Source organism: Phoca vitulina, unplaced genomic scaffold (genome assembly GCF_004348235.1).
Source record: "Phoca vitulina isolate PV1807 unplaced genomic scaffold, GSC_HSeal_1.0 scaffold49, whole genome shotgun sequence".
NCBI lineage: Eukaryota > Metazoa > Chordata > Mammalia > Carnivora > Phocidae > Phoca > Phoca vitulina.
The window spans coordinates 12,189,633-12,207,313 of record NW_022589752.1 but is presented as its reverse complement, the minus strand read 5'-3'; the positions used below and the strand labels follow the sequence as shown (position 1 = coordinate 12,207,313).

At 37.3% G+C, this 17,681-nt stretch overlaps 1 protein-coding gene across 1 annotated transcript in view; it reads left to right on the top strand.

Annotated features, from left to right (window-relative positions):
• Positions 1–17,681, top strand: part of SLC2A13 (solute carrier family 2 member 13) — a 361,603-nt gene that overhangs the window by 42,955 nt on the left and 300,967 nt on the right. The window contains exon 2 of the mRNA XM_032432696.1: positions 11,426–11,585. Coding sequence (XP_032288587.1) covers positions 11,426–11,585 — 160 coding nt within the window. The remainder of the gene's footprint in view (positions 1–11,425; positions 11,586–17,681) is intronic.

Below are 17,681 nucleotides of genomic sequence, written 5' to 3'. Positions count from 1 at the left end.
ATAACAAACTAGTGAGCTAGTAAGTACAGTTGACTTTTCAACAACATAGGCTAGAACTGTATGGGTCCCCTTATATAGTGATTTTTTTCCTTCAATAAATACAGTGCGAGAGCATCTGGCTGCAGGGGTCCCAAACAGATCACATTCAGCCACTTGCTGCTGACAAAATCTAAAGGTGGAGAAATGAGTGGTGGTGAAACAAAAGAGGAATTTATTTCCATGAGGCCAACACCCGGGAAAGACTGTCTTCAAAGTGCCAAAATACAGTGGTTAGTTCTTCCTACTTTTGTGTTTTCAAAGAAACTAGTTGTTTCTTCTTTCTTCTCTTGTTTGTGACCCCCTCCCATAAATAAGATAAATACAAGCTTAAAGGTGGGATATACCTGCAGAAAGGAAATGTCAGGATTTGGGGAGTCCTATCCAGCTGGACAAGAGACATGTTAAGAGAAGGATGTTTTTAATTTTTTGTATTTAAAGCTACCCATTTGAGTGTTCATCAAGTTGAAATTAGCCCTTGGAAAATGAACAGAAATGATTTTTAATCGTATCTCTACCATCTCTTGTCATCTATTCATCCTCCTCCTACATCTGTCTGTCATCTGCTGACTGTCTGCTCCTGAATAAGAAGTTGACTTCATATATATAAAAGCCTGTTGAAATATGCCATTAGCATACTTGTAGGTGGAGATTGTGCAAAATACTATTCAAAAAGGGTAAGACAATGAGCTAGGTGTTTTTACAACGGAATTATTAAGGTAAAATGGGAGTAGCAGCAGTGAAAGTCACTTTGCCTCCTCATTTGTTAAAGAATTGGAAACCACTGCTTTTATTCTGGCGGTGTCAGTGTCAGAGCTGCCGGAGCAGAACTGAGAGAATGCCAGCTGATTTGTGCCAAAGCTAGGCTTCCTTGACTGAGTCAGGGCCGCCACTAGATCTACAAGTAGAGTGAAGTGATGTTTATAAGCCACAGAGAGCAATACAGGGGTTCATTTTAATCATCTCTTTCTAAAGCCAGCTTCAGAGAATGATAGTGCCTTTTTCAAAACGAGCATCCATATCGTTCATTATTTGTCATATCACTTGGAGTCTGCTTCTAAGAGTGTTACTAAGCCCACAGTGATGGCATCTTGCTTATCACCTTTCATTAAATGTTAAGGATCCCTATATTCTTTTTAGACCCTACAAGAAAAAAGAAACAGAATTGTACAGTGTTGATAAATGCTTCACTGTGATTGGTGCCTACCAATTCAAAGAATCAGCGAAACAGTCTTTGAGTTATGAATCCATTCTTGGTATACTAAAGAACATAATAGAAAGTTGGTTATGTCTATTAAAAACAATTTTAACTCTTTGCTAGAGAGAACCTAAAGATCATTTGTCTCTTTCACTCCATTCCCTTTTATCATTAGTGAGACTTAGTTTTCTTAAAGCCAGATGATACAGAACTAGGGCTCCTAAGAGCAGACAAACTTTTCCGTTTTCTGTCTCAAAAGTATCTTGGATGATAAGTGTAAAAAGTGTACGTGTAGAACATAATTCCCCATTTTGTAGTAATAAAATAAGAGGCCAGTGGAAGCCAAGTTGGCTATGTTCCTCATCAAACAGCTAAAAATTTATTGTAGATAGATTTCCATGATTACCGGGGATTATTAGTGAAGAATCTGTGAAAGCAGGTTGTATGTCATTTTTTTGTAGACCTTAAAAAAATGTGCTTTTTTTTCTCTGCATTTTTACTTTAAGATTTTATTACTTACCTTGCTTTTTTAAGTATAAGCAGCCTAGGGTTATTCATATAGATGGAAAGAATACTAGAAGAGGCTGGGAGAAAAAATATCTATTGATGGGTGGCTTAAATGATTTTTGCCACTTTAAACAACTCAAAGGTAGGGTCATTCAGTGTACTTTTTAGAGACACAGGAAGTCATTAATAGAGATTTTTGGTTATGAAGATGGACATTATCTTCTACAAATCTTTGCCTTTTTGGACATGAAGTAGAAATTATTATTTAATAATTATTCAGGCATAATGTTCTAACCAAATAAAATGTTTAGCTATTGCTACCAAGTGCTGGAACAGAAAAAGACCAGTTAATGCTTTGAAGTGGTTATTAGACAAGCCAAGATATTCTATCTGTGCAGCTCGAGAAATGTTACTTAGAACTGGGAAAAGAGAGGAGCCATAATAAGAAGGATTGAGTGACTACTCAGTGGTCTACCCATTCAGCTATTTTTTTTCCCCCCATACTAAGTGAGGGGCAGATCCTCTGAGCTGTTTATACCAAAACTTCCCTATTCTTGAGGTTTTTGTTGTTAATCTTGGGGTTGGTTTAGAGGTTGTTTCAAATATAGTAAATGGGTGGTTTATCTTAAGTGTTTCCTACTTGGGAATGTCTTTCACATTCTCACGCCTGAAAGACAACTTGGCAAGATATAAAATACTTGGATCACAACATTTCCTCCTTAAATATGTGCAGGTGTTGTTCTGTAGTGTTTTATATTGCCTGGTTTTTAATACTTGGTGGGTGAGCTGTTTTTTTTCTTTCTGCTCTATCTGTAAAAAAGATCTGATCAATTTTTTGTTAACTTTACAAATCAGAAAATTTCCCAGGATGTGTTTTGCTATTGCTACCTACCCCTGGGCCCGTTTATTTCTTTTATAACGGTTTGTCTTTCAACAATAACTTTTATCATTTTAATTTCCTTTGCTTTCCATTCTTGGAGAGCATTTCAAATTGATGTTCCACACTGATTCCAGATTTCACACAGCTTCATTTCTGTTATTTACTGGTTCCAATATGGTGTTTACTTCTGTAATTATTTACATATTCTATTAATTTTTTAGTGTTCTTGGCAGTCCTTTACCCTACCCATTTACCTGTTGAATTTCATTCTGTTGTCTTTAAGCTGAATCCCTTCTCATGGCTCTCTGTTCCTGCTTTTTAGGCAAGGCCAGACCTTTTTTGAAGAACGGATTAAAAATTTGGTCGGGGGGGGGTGTTCATTTAATACTTTGCTACTTTAGGGGTGCGTGGGTGGCTCAGTCGTTAAGCGTCTGCCTTCAGCTCAGGTCATGATCCCAGGGTCCTGGGATCGAGCCCCACATCGGGCTCCTGCTTGGCGGGAAGCCTGCTTCTCCCTCTCCCACTCCCTCTGCTTCTGTTCCCTCTCTCACTGTGTCTCTCTGTCAAATAAATAAAATGTTTAAAAAAAAAAAAAAAATACTTTGCTACTTTAATATTTCCTAAAATAATTCCTTCTGTTTTACTCCTCAGCCCTTTATATATGTTGCATGAATATTTCCACAACCAGATTCTAGCCCTGGGCTTATCTTCCTCTGTACACATTTCTTGTGTGTTTTGTCTATGCCTATTCAATTACAATCTACATTCAGGTGATTCACAGCCGTTAGCTGCTGTTTAGGTCCACATTGTTTGTTGTGCTAGAACATTTATTTCTAGATGTCACATAGAGCTAAATATGACAAAGCACCACTTACGTTCCTGTTTGCTAAATTCACTGCCTCGAGGAAAACGTATTGATTTCTTATTAACCTTTGTGTATTCCATTTGTCGGGTGTAAAAGCATACTGTCTCCACTTTTGTTAGCATTTCATACAGTTATCTTTCTCTTATGACCTCTCATGTTTTAGGAAATTTCTTACCAAAAAAAAAAAAATTTCTTACATATGTATTAATTTCTTTATTTGCCCTCTCTGCTCATCAAGAAATTCTTTCCTTCTCTGTTTTTTTCCTGCCCTCTTCGATCTGTGTGTTCTTAGGAACACTTCTTTCTTCTTCTCTTTATCTGAATACTGGAATACTATACTGTTACTTAAAATGGTCTTGCGCTACAAGGGTGACGAGCCAGTATCTAGATTGTTGTATAGAGCTGCACAGGGATGTGTTTTCTTGGGTCTACAGAGTTGTTGTACCTTCTGTGTCTCACTCATTCGGCTTCTGTATTTATTGTACCTGACTTGCTTCTGTAAGAAGTTTGAGACCCTCTTTTGAGAAAAGAATAAAGAGAAGGAAAATTTTTGTAATATAATGCGTTAAAGCTACAGAATTATGGGAAAAATACTGCAAGTTATAACCAAATTTTAATAGTGGTTATGTATGGGAGGTGTGATTAGAGGTGATTTTTATTTACCTAACTTCTTACTGGTGACTTCCAAATTTTCCCTGATGAATAATATGTATAGTGTAAAACCTGTCAGTTAACAATGATTTAAAAGGATATGGTTTTGTGAAACAAAATAAATAAATAAAAAATTTAAAAAAAAAAATAAAAGGATATGGTTTTGTATATGCATCCCAAAGTACTAGATCAACTGTGAAGCCAAGGTCTGTGCTTGACAGTTAGGCAAGTTATAGTACAGAAGATATGTGGGTTATGATCATGCCATTAAAGGGGTTGTAGTTGGGTTTGGAGAAACAATGTGATACAGGTTTTACTGAGATGTTACCAGTAAAAAGGAATATGATGAGATCAGTATTATATTCTCAAGTAATAAGAAGGGAGAAGTCACTTAGGCTGTTAAAGACTGCACAGAGTTTAAATGATGGTGACATGTTTAGAATGCCTTGTGAAGAGCTTTTTAACACTATAGAACAATAATTCTGCTCGTAATCCCCATAGATAAAATCTCACTCATAACCTGGCTCCTCTGTTATAGGCATTTTGTGTTGTATATATGTTTTCATTACTTTGGGGCTTATTGCTCTTTGAAGTTGCCCAGTGGTGTTTGTGAAAGTCGTAAGTCTTGTTGTTAGAGAAGAATAAAAACTGAATTCTCAACTGTGTTAACAACCTGGTAACTGTAGATCCTCGACTCTTCAGAAGAATGCAGACAAAGCAGTCCTGGGCAGGACAGCCAAACGGAAAGAAACAACTACAGTAAGGGACACTTTTTTAGACAGATTCTCTTTCTTTTTATTAAAATTATTCCTTTAGAGATCATAGAGCAATGATTTGCAAAATGAAATTGGGACATCATGGTCCTTGTTCGAGAAGCATTGTTATGGAAACGTACCTTCCTGTGCTTCTAAGAAGCTAATTAGTCGCTGCCTGGCTTGTGTCGAGAGGCTGCTGTGGTTCATGGGTATTTACCTATCGCAACAGGATTTTCTAATGCTATTTGTTTATGAAATTATTTATACTTCTGACTGAGGGCTTTAAAAGGGCTTCCAGCAGTTTTTGAAAGCCAGCTTCGGCACTCAAGACCATCTGTGCTATTGATGGTGGATCAGCTTGGCAACATGAGACTGTGTGAATCGTGTTGCACTGTAGTGTCTGAGGTGCAGTTTTCTGGTGAAAGTCCTTAAGGGCAGGCATGGTAATGGGTTTCCATTGATGTAGACGTCTTTATTTATTTTGTAAGAAATCGAACTTTCTAACAATATTCAGAAACAGTACCAACATAGCTTTTTGTGGTTGCATTTACGCTAGTAAGCTGCCAACAGGAACTTGTACCGCCCCGTTCCTTATGTTCATTTCAGTTCATCGGTTTCGGGTGGACTATTAAGAATTTGTCCTTTATCAGACATTTATTTTGATTAGTGTTTGGAATAGGGAATAAGTCAGAAGTTCTTCATAGATTTTTTCCCTAAACTTTAACTATCATTAATTACATCCATTTGTGAAGTACTTAATTTGGGGGATTTCATACAGTATTACTTAACTGCCCTTCATTGAACAGTGAGCTCTGTCTCGGGACAGAATTCCATTTGTTTCCCTAAAGTAGCGAAGAGGTTTTGGGGTGGCAGAGCCTTAATAGCCAAGGTTTATCAGAAATGGGCACCATGTTTAGAAATCCATAAATTAGAGTTTGCATGGATATTTTATTGATAGCAAGGTGAGATAACCCTAGTGACTGTGGAGCCCGCTGCTCTCCCTGAACATGGCGTTCTTTCACAGTTCTCCATTTTCATACAGCAGTTTTATGGGTTTACGTTTGTCTCGCTTGAAATTATACAGTGAATCGCATGTAATTGACTAACTAGACTGAGCTTTTTAACATGACATCTGGTGGCAGTAAGTCACAAAGCAAGTGGTAGGGGGCAGGAAAGAGATCAGACCCTCCTGCCCCTAGAAGTGTCCATGTGCTGACTAAGGTAGTAGGTCCAAAAAGAAAATGTGTCTGAGAAATTTCTAAAGGGTCACATTCGAGTCAGAGGCATGGCCCTTGGTTCTCAAGTGGCACATAACAGAGATTAGGGGACCTGAATCTGTGAGACTCACTTTGACATTAACCTGCTTATGTGACTTCCTGAAAATCTCTTCTTGTCGGTCTTTGATGCTAGGTTTCTTTACCTTTTCTTGGGGGATAATGAATGATCTCTGTCCTGCCTACCAACTGATAAGGTGACCTTACATAATAATATAAAATGGTAACATAAAAAAGACTTTAGAAAATAACATGGCATTCAGGTGTAAGGTGGATGCTTACTGGATGCTCCTTCTTACCTTCTTCCTCCAACAGTTCCATAAATACTGGAATTTTTCAGGACTAAGTTCTAGGCATTCTTCTCCTCTTCCATTTCTGGGTGATCTCATCCATTCCCATGGTTTCCTTTTCGTGCACCATCCACACAGAACTGTCTTCTGAGCTTCAGATATTTGTGTAACTTCCAAACCCCACTGGACCCAGTCTCATTTTGAAGTTGCTTTTAAATATATATAGTCTAGCAACTAAAAGCAATTGAATAGTAATATTACTCTGTATTTGTGTCTTGAAGAATATAATAGCATGTAGGTTATAACATAGCAATATTTCTTAAAATCTCTGTTGTCTACCCCTTTGCCTTCCCTCCCAATTCAGGCCTCAGTCAGTCCCTTTGTTAAAGACTCCCATTTTTTCCATACCAACCCTGAGGCTCTCATTCACAGCTCTCTCCAGTCTTTTTTCATTTGAACTTTTCCCTGCCAAACCAGATCTTTGGTCCATGTTTTCTTCTCCATCCTTTTTTGCCTAGCATGGTAATGGCTCAAGAACTAGGGTGACAAAGACCAGATTCTCCCTAGGGGATGAGAGAGGAAGGAAAGGTTGGTTATTTTGGCAGAGTTATTGGGTGGGAGAAATGAGGCAAGCTGGGAACACTCACATGTAAATATTCTGTATTCCTGACACACTCAGGGAGTGTTCTACTTGCTCTCTACTTGTGTGTTTCACAGAGCACCTCTGACTCAACCTGGTTAAAACTTGACCCTGTTATCTTCTACCCACACTTGCTTCTCCTCCAGTGTCCTGTATCTTTGTACCAAGTACCCATCATGCTCCTACTTGCTTATTCCGGACATCTGAACATCAATCCTCGAGTTCTTCCTCTCATCCTTCATGTTCCATCCCAATTCCCTTTAGCCTGGATACTAAATATGGACTTCTGGAATCTTTCCATTTTACTCCATCATCTCCTCTGCTGTCACTGTACTTGCTGCTCCCCTGCAATCACTTTTCCATACTCTAAAGAATGACTCTTTAAAAACATGACTCTGGTAGTGTGTTTTCTTCCATTATACTATTTAAAGGCTTCTGAGTACCAAGTCCTTAATATGGCCTCTTGTCTATGTTTCTGGAAATAGTCCCCCTTCTTCAACAGGTTGCATCTCTTTTCGCCTCAAGGCCTTTGTCTAAGCTGGACTGATTGTCTAAAGTGTGTGTCACCTTCCCCACGCTGTCATCAGGCTCTAGCTTACTCATTCACCTGATCTCCGCTTAAATATGACCACCTCATCCAACAACTGTCTGACTCGTCAAGCTGGGCCAGTCCCTTTGCCACGAGCTCGTGTTCTTCACACTTCCCCTTTGGTGAGACCCATCACATTTGACATCTGATTACTTGTTCAAGCACATTTTGGCTGACACTAAGCTCCATGAGGACAGAGGACATGTCTCTCCTACAGCACTGTGTCCCCAGTGCTTAGCACAGTGCCCAGCTCAGCTCAAGTATGCGATGAACACTCACTGATTAATGGATACTGCTTTCATGATTTGGGCTCTGTCTGCCTCTCTCCACACATACGCTGCTTCACATTTATTGTTTACCTCTGAGAAAATCCCGTATTATTTCATATTTCCTTAAGGCCATGCTCTTCTCTGTAGAATTGTTCCCCGCCCCCCGAACTAGCATCTAATCATGTCAGTGTGCGGCAGTTGTCCGCATCACAAGATGGAACCCAGTGTGTAGCTGTACTGTGACCCTTACCATGGTGTTTTGAAATTATTTATTTGATTGCCTCTTTATGTGAGCAGGGCTTGTGTATAGCTTCTCTTATAATAGAGACCCTATTTTGTTCACTTATATTCGTCCTGATAATGCCGGCACCTAACACAAGTCAAACTGAATCAAAAAAATTAAATTGCCTCATAACTAGAAGTATAGTAATCCTAGAAATAATCGCTAACATTGACTACTTTCCATATGCTAAGCACAATTTTAAGGGCTTTTACTCTATGAACTCAGTGAATCTCAACTCCTATGAAAGAGTTACCTTTATTCTTCCCATTATATAGGTGAGCTGGAGACCCAAAAAGGTTAATTTGTCCAGACTTAACCAGCTGGGGAGTGGCAAGGCTGGAATTTAAAGCCGCTGTTCCAGAGCCTACCCTCGTCTGTGCTGGCCAGTCAGTAGAGTCTAGAACTTTCAAAATTGGGTTCTGGAATCTCTCTGTCTGGGCCAAATTCTGGTTCCTCCACTTATCATCATCTGACCTGGGGTAAGGTCCTTCTTTGCAAAATGGGGATAATTATATGTCCTTTATAGGGATGTTGTGAGGATTTAATAAAATAATCAGTCCCTGTGAAATATCAAATGCCGGCAGTTGTAACACTGTTAAGTCCATGTGAGTACTCCTTTAACAGATCTTTTGGGTTTCTTTCCAATTCTAAATCCAATGAGTCTGTCTTTTTATAGTTCCCTCAGTCTTTTCTCTTTGCCATTCCCTGTTACTTTTCAAGGTCCTGGTGTTTATTTTTAATAATTAACCTTTATAAGACCTGCCTGAGGCTATCCCTACATTTCTCTCAGGTGAAATCTATGGGCTTTGTGACAAGCATGTGCCACCTAAAACCACAGTCCTGATTTCCCATGCTTAAATCTGTGGGCTGCGTGCCTGAGTCAAGATGTCTGGCTAAAGAGAGCAACCGAATTCCTGTTACAGCCAGACAAGCAGGAAGAGAAATCCAGACAATTACTGTTGTCTGATTTTTGGAATCTTATTGAGATGTTCTAATTGTAAAAGAACTAAAAAGAATATACAATTAATTTGTCAACATTTGCATCAAATGTTTCCTCTTTCCAGGTTAGATGAAAGCCAATTTAGTATGATGTGTTCTCTTAAATTGATTAGCAGTCAGATGGAAACTTCCAGCTGTTTAGGTGATGATTTAATTGTAAAGACTCTTCATACTTTGTCTGCTAACATGTGCTTATTTTACGAAACTCATAAAATCTTGATTCTTTTCATGTATATTTATATATACCGATAGGCACTACAGCAGATAATACTTGGGGAAACTACAGAGTGTATAGTTCTGAGATTTAATGGTCTGACTTGTGTGCAGTTATTACTAGTAGTTATTCAATAGTACAGAAGCAGATATATATTAACTTAAATTAATCTTATCTGTCCATGTATTTGCTTGGTTCAAAGATGGAACCAAGTAAATAAAAATATGGCAAAACATGTCTAAAACAGGTGAAATTGGGGACAGTTTTGACATCAGGAGGGAATTTAGCTCACAGAGTAAATACCATGAATACCAAATACCAAAACACTTAGTGTAGAGGTGGGCATCTCCGAGTGCCTAATAAAGAGGGAAATAAAAGACTGCTGTGTGATTTATAGTGCCCATAAACACAGAGAGGGAGCACAACTGTTGTAGTTACCGAGACTATAGACAAATATCTCCTGTTATCTGCAATGTGGTAAATAGCACCGTCAGCAGCCCTTGTTCAGAAAATACAGCAACAGGTATCTTGGTGCTGCTACTTTCAATATAGGCTATTTTTTGGCATTATAATGATTAACTCATTAAAAGCAGTTCTCCTTGGTATCTTACATAACCCATTGATGTTCTGGCTTAATGTAGAGATCAATTTATAGTATCTACAGGTAGAAGAAGATTACATTTTCTTAGATAATCCTGCTTGATTTTTTTTTTCCACTTAGCTTTTGACAAGTATTGATTAGATATTAGTTTTAGATTACATAATAAGACACACCTGGAAATTTTAAGTACCACTGAGAAGTGAGCTAGATATGGCCAAGAGGATCAAGATTTTCTTTTAAGAAATAATTTTGGATTAGCCTAAAGTTGTGGACTATAATAGAACTGTAGTTTTTTAAATACATGGTGAACATCAGGAGTGCTTGGAGGATTTTTATTTTATTATTTTATTTTTTTTTTTAAGATTTTATTTATTTGACAGGGAGAGAGAGAGAGAGCACAAGCAGGGGGAGCTGCAGAGGGAGAGGGAGAAGCAGGCTCTCGGCTGAGCAGGGAGCCCGATGCGGGGCTCGATCCCAGGACCCACCCTGGGATCATGACCTGAGCTGAAGGCAGACTCTTAACAGACTGAGCCACCCAGGCACCCCGCTTGGAGGATTTTTAAAAGACCGACCCATCTCCCATCTCTAGTTTTCTATTTAGTAGGTCTGGGGTGGGTAAGGTGAGAGCATCCTTATTTAAAAAAAAAAAAAAAAAAAAAAGGCTACGTAAGTGATTTAGTGATCAGTGAAGTTCTGAAACTACATAGGTTATGCTGCATTAATTTCAGATAGAAACAGATTTTAAGCAGGTATAATCAAATATACCTTAGCCATAAAACCATCTATTTTGTGGTTAAGATCATCTGTTCTTAAGGACTCTAAATTACCAAAGTATTGTCCATTGTAAGCTACTTCAGAAATCTCTACCTAGCCAGTCGAATAGGGTGACTTGCGGTATGGATTTTTTATTAGTAAGCCAATTAAGAGTTTTGGTGTATCTGCTAGAAATGATGACTTTTTGAGTAGTTAATATGCTCCTAGGATAATTTTTATTCTCATCATTGTCTGATTACATTTCCATATAGACTAAATATTTTGATAATTATATCCTATCTAGAGAGCATTTTCTTATTTTTAGTCCACAAAAATTATAAAACATGCTTTATATACATTCTAAAGTTATCTGAGAACTCTAAAGGTAGTTTCATTTGTAGGCTTTCAAGTGATAATCTGAAAATGGGTATCTCCACATTATGTCTTGACTTATCTGCAGTAGTCACTAGTTATAAACAGAATCTTTAAGTATCTGGTAAACTTTAAAGTAGAAAACCAGGGGTGTGTCTCTGTGTCTTTGTCTAGCTAGCATCAGTATTTATAACAACAAAGAAATCGTGAGTAAGGGCCTTCTGTTGACTTTTCCTTGTTTCTTCACAGGCATTGCTTCCATGACAGTGCCCGTGTACATTGCAGAGGTCTCCCCGCCCAACTTGAGAGGTCGATTAGTCACCATCAATACCCTCTTCATCACCGGAGGCCAGTTCTTTGCGAGTGTTGTGGATGGAGCCTTCAGTTATCTCCAAAAGGATGGATGGAGGTCTGTAAATTGTTCTTACGTTTAATTTTCAAATCATGATTTTAGGGGATGGGAGAAACATTGAGAAGTGATAGGAAGAATGTAACTGGGTATTTTGAATCATTATAACTAATTTATAAGTGGGTGGCACTCAGCAAAATTGAAAGTGGACAAGAAGCTGATATTTAATGATAGACAAGGAACCTACCATTATGAATTGATATTTACAGGCTTTTAGCATTTAGGTGACATTTCTCATACTCTGTGTAATCTTTTGCAATATTTGTTTAAAAATGAATGCGGCAATAAATATGTATGGAGTTCTTGAATTGTATCAGTGATTGACAAGGTGTTTATGAACTGCAGATATAATTAACATCCTTTCTGGGTTTAAGAGGTTACATTCTGACCTGAGTGAAAGAAAACGCACTCTTTAAAGGTATAGATTAAGCTGTATAAAAATATATTGTTATATATGTATATATAAATTTAAAATACACAAATTGTTCCTTGATCACTATTTGCCTTATTCTGAATCAAAAGAGATGAGAAAAATGTTTTTAAAATGCTTTGAAATATTTTCAAACTAAGTATTATAGAAACAAACTAATCTTATATTAGAGCTTAAAACTATAATAGGCTCTGGATTTTGATATCATACTTTATAGTAATCAAAACAATAGATTCATGTAACTTCAGGGAAATTTTGTCAAAAGTGCAGCAGATTACACAGTATTCTCTTACTCTCTTGCCACCATGTATTACAACAGATGTTTATTGAATATCTCCTCTGTATGGGTGTTGGAGATACAATATTGAACAAGACAGGCTCTAGTACTTATACGCAGGGTGCTTACAGGGTAATTCTTAACAGCTGAAGAAAAAAGGGTTTGATATGATATGGATGTAGGGAATTAAGCTTCTCTGTGAACAGCACCATAAATCATGTGCCTTGATGAGCCATTAAAGGCTGAGACTGATGAAGTTTTACTAAAAGTTATGTGAGAAAACTTAATGATGCCAATTAGGGCTATACCTGTGTCGGGACCATTAAAGAGAGGACACAATTCTTAAAGCATTAGGTTCTTCCTGCAGATGTTGCTAAACCACTTTTGCCTTTGAAGGAATGAATCTCTGCCAAAGTGAGAAATTACTAGAGAAATGAAGAAACTGGACATTTCATCTTTCTTTTTCCACTTTGTAGATGAATAACTTACCAGCTAAACTGGTATAAGTTTTTCTTAGAAACTCAGTGGAAGTCAATTTTTCAACCCCACGTCTTTAAGTAGATCTAAAACATTTATTTACATTAAGTTAAAATTTTAGGGGTACTTGGGTGGCTCAGTTGGTTAAGTGTCCGACTCTTGGTTTCTGCTCAGGTCATGATCGATCTCAGGGTCATGAGATCTAGCCCCACGTTGGGCTCTGTGCTTATTAGTACGGGAGTCTGCTTGGGACTCACTCTTCCTCTCTCTCTGCCCCTCCCTCCTGTACTCTTTCTAAAATAAATAAATCATTTCAAAAAATTTTATTAATGTAAATAACATATATATGCTTTTATTAAAAATATTTTTAGGAGCACCTGGGTGGCTCAGTCAGTTAAGCATCTGACCCTTGATTTCAGCTCAGGTCATTATCTCAGAGTCGTGAGATTGAGCCCCTTGTTGGGCTCCATGCTGAGCGTGGGGCCTGATTATGATTCTCTCTGACTCTGCATCCCCCCACCCCTGCTCATGCATGTGCATGAGCGCTCTCTAAAAAAAAAAAAAAATTGTTTTTAAATGAAAAGAAAGTGCATTAGCCATGTTTTTTACTTAAGTATAGCAATTTAGATATCTTTTCTCAGCACTGGTTAGGAAAGAGAGACAGATCATACAGTATTGAAGATAATTTATGAATGTGTGGTGTCCCTGTGTAGAAGTGGAGACCTTAGAACACTTTTCAGAGGCGTGGTGACACAGTTATAGACAGACCTGGATTCACATCTGTTTTCTACCTCTCATTAGCTACAGACCTTGAACAAGTTACTTAGCTCCCTGAACTTCACTCCTGTAATTGTAAAAAATGGGATCAAAAGTACTTGTTAAGATTATTGTAGGATCTAAATTATTATATATAAAGTATTCAGCCCACTGTTTGGCATATGGCAGATGATCAGTAAACAATGAATCACATTATTATTTACTATTCTGATGAATGATTGCAGGATGGATACTATTATAGTTAAGTTTTGTAAGTGAGGTTGAAGGAAAACACATACTATGGCTTCTGTTTTCTTTATTGGTACAGATGAGCCTTGGAGGTAATAGGGAAGAGGCCTACAGAAAATAAATGTTAAATGCTTATAGCTGCCCTAGAAAATATAAGAAAGAAAAGACTAGAGACAAAAATGATTTTCCAAATAACCATGGGACCCCAGCTCAAGTTGGAGACATATATTTGCAGTAAAGCCGAATAGCATGCCTGTGTATGTTTTTCCCACAATACTAGACTGAAGGGTGAAAAAATAAAATATAAGAGGATGGGAAAACTAACTTGGGCTGGTAGTCAGCCAAATGCATTAACATACCAGATCACTTGGAACTCACTTATTGTTTGCATGAATACGCATTCACTTATGTCCACATGCAAATAAGTTTCCCTTTTTTAACTGGTGAATTTTCAGTGTGTTATTCTCTTCCAGTATCTGGTATCCTTAGCAGTGTGTTTAACTTCTCGGACTCCTGGGCTAATAGGAATGTGGTTACAAGCAAATAAAGGTTGAAGTACTACCTTAACATCAACTTTAGAACTGTCAGCAATTATAACTTATTTAAAATTATTAACAAGAAATAATTCATTTTTGTGGCAGTATATTTCAGAAATCCTAATTAAAATGTGGGTGTAAATGTTACATACAGAATTTTTTCATACTCATATTTTTGCATATTATAAAGGAAGGTGTCCCCTATCTTCCAAGAGTTTTGACATTTTTAAAAATTTTTTTATTTTTTATTTTTTTAAAGATTTTATTTATTTTTTGACAGCAAGAGAGGGAACACAAGCAGGGGGAATGGGAGAGGGAGAAGCAGGCTTCCCACGGAGCAGGGAGCCTGATGTGGGGCTCAATCCCAGGACCCTGGGATCATGACCTGAGCTGAAGGCAGTCACCTAACCAACTGAGCCACCCAGGCGCCCCCAAGAGTTTTGACATTTTAACATTATTTCTTTATTTCCCTTTTTGACTTTCATTGCCTCTGGACCTCTCTAGTTCAAGTTACCAAACATTTGGTGTTATTACTATATAACCAGTGTCCCAGATTTTACTAGCTTACATTGGAGTGATGAACAATTTTAGAGTCTGTTAGCAAGTACTATTTGATCCTAACCAAAATCTTGAGACACTGGTGGAACTGATATATTCACAATTTGCAGATTAAAAAAATGCTAAGAGAAGTTAAAGATTTGGTTGAGGACACATGGCTGTTACATAGAAGAGTTTAGAGCCAGTTCTTCTTACTTGAAATCTAACTACTTTCTTCCTCATTCTACTTCCAATAGTTTATAATTTAAAATGTAGTTATTGAAAATTCTTACAATAGTGATCAGATGAAGACTTATAGAAGATGAAACTGATTAATCAGACAGAAAAATTTATTAGCCTTTGATGTTCTTGAAAAACGAACTCCTCTTTTGTGCCAAAGGGGTCAAAGCTACTGTTCTCTTATTTGGATATCCTAGAAATAAATTGTTTTCTGCTGAACAACTAGAAGATTAGTTGTTTTAGAAAAAAGAATTGCCAGTAGAAAATTGAACCTTGGTATTTGTCTAGCACTCTTGCGTTATTATACATTCTTTGCTGGGAAAAATGTCATCCGGCTTCATGAGGAAAGAGGAATAAGGACTTTGAAGAGATCATTATGATTAGAATTTTGTAAAAACAACTTTATTGTGATATAATTCACATACCATTCAGTTTACCCATTTAAGATGTATAATTCAGTGGCTTTTAGTACATTCACAGAGCTGTGCAGCCATCAGTGCAATCAAATTTAGAATATTTTCATTACCCCAAAGGGAAACTTTGTGCTCCTTAGTTGTCACCCCCCCAGCCTTCCAGCTCCTGCCAGGTCAAGGCAATCATTAATCTACTTCTTGTCTCTGTAGATTTGCCTATTCTGGATATTTCATGTAACATTATGTGGTCCCTTGTTGACTGGCTTCTTTCACTGACCATTTTTTCAAGGTTCATTCATATTGTAGACTGTGTAAGTATTTCATTTCTTTTTATTCGCAAATAATGTGGATATACCACATTCCATTTATCAGTTGATGGACATTTCCACTTTTTGACTATTACAAATAATGGTGCTATGAACATTTCTGTACAGCTTTCAGGGTGGACATGTTTTCAGTTCTCTTGGGTATACACCTTGGAGTGGAACTGCTGGGTCATGTGGTAACTACGTTTAGCCTTTCGAGGAACTGGCAGACTGTTCTCCAAAGTACTGCACTATTTTATATTCCCACTTAGCAGTGCATGAGAATTCCAGGTTTTCTGCATCCTAGTAAACATTTATTATCTGTCTTTTTGATTATCATCATCTTAGGTGGGTGTGAAGTGGCATCTCATTGTGGTTTTGATTTGCATTTCCCTGATGACTCATGATGTTGAGAAAGATTTTATTTTTACCTAACATATTACAGTGCTTACAAAGATGGCAGAGGTATTTTAGTAGTTGGTATTAATGATATAAAGTTTTATCACTGCCTTTTTCTGTGCTGATAGTTTTTAGTCTTGCTTATTTGAACATAGATTCACTCACTACACTTCAAGCAAATGAAGGTTTCCTTTTTTTCACTGCCAAATTAAAGCCTGGCATGTCGCAGGCCCTCAGTAAATATATATAATAGAGTAAATTTCACAGCTTCCACTGTGAAGGTATAAAACACTTACCTGGGCATGCCACTGCTTAAATGTTTCACAGCCTCTCCATTTCCCAGAGGAAATAAAAAATCAGGCTCTTATCCTGGTTTGTGGTGTCTTCCATTATCCAATCTGTGCCTGCTTTTTTCGATTGTTTTTAACTTCTCAGTGCCTCCCTCCCTCTTCCTTTATATAACAGCCATGCCTGTATACCTGATACACCACTTGCATCTTGCTTTTTCATGTTTTTAGGTTTTTTCCATCTGCTTACTTTACCTATAATGCTTTCCTACCCTGTCCTGCTTTACTGGTCCACTTGCTGTTCCTCCTTTGAATCTCTGCTTTGTATATCATGTGAAGCTGTTTCTGTCCCCTTGTCCTTTCATAAGACTTTGTACATAGCTTCACTGTTTTATACGCTTATTATTTTGAACTGGTTACTTTTTTGTCTGTCTCCTAATTCACTTTGGAACTCCTGAGTGTCATTGACTTTGTACTCGTTTTTAGATCTAGGGAAGAGCCTGGACATAGAAAATGCTCAGTTAATGTTTATTGAACTGAGCTGAATTGTTTCAGCTCTAGGGAAGGCACTCTTAACTAAAGTGAAAAGGTATTGATTTTTAAACCAAAATACCAATTCATTAATGTATATTGAGGAATACATTTACTTCATAGATGGCTGGAAAACTAAATTATTAATCATAAGTGTTTCTTATTAAGGATAAAAATCAGAGAATGAAAATTAGTTTCTGAGCCCTTATAGCTTTCCATCCTTCAAAATAATATGCCTCTCTGGCTCCAGAACACTTTTGTTCTTCTTTTTTGGACAGAGCTGGTTTTCAAATGAGTATTCCTCTATTGATGATTACATAAACCACCATGTGACTTATAATAAGACTGGTATATCTATAGAGGGGCTAAATTATTCTCTTTTATGTTGATTTTTGTTCATTTTATTCTCAGATTTAATTTTTTAAAATTAGAGTTATCTCACTAGCCCATGCACAACCATTTGGTAAGTGTCTGAGTGTGCTAGGTATTTTCACATTTTTCATCATTTACATCATGCTTTTTTTGTGTGCTAAGGAAGCAGAGATTGAGGAAATGTAAGTGTTGAATGAGAAGCACAGAGTATTAGTGTTAGTAACATCTGTATGGGAGATTTTTCTGGGATATCTTCAGGCTAATTCATGGATGGTGTGAGACTTGTG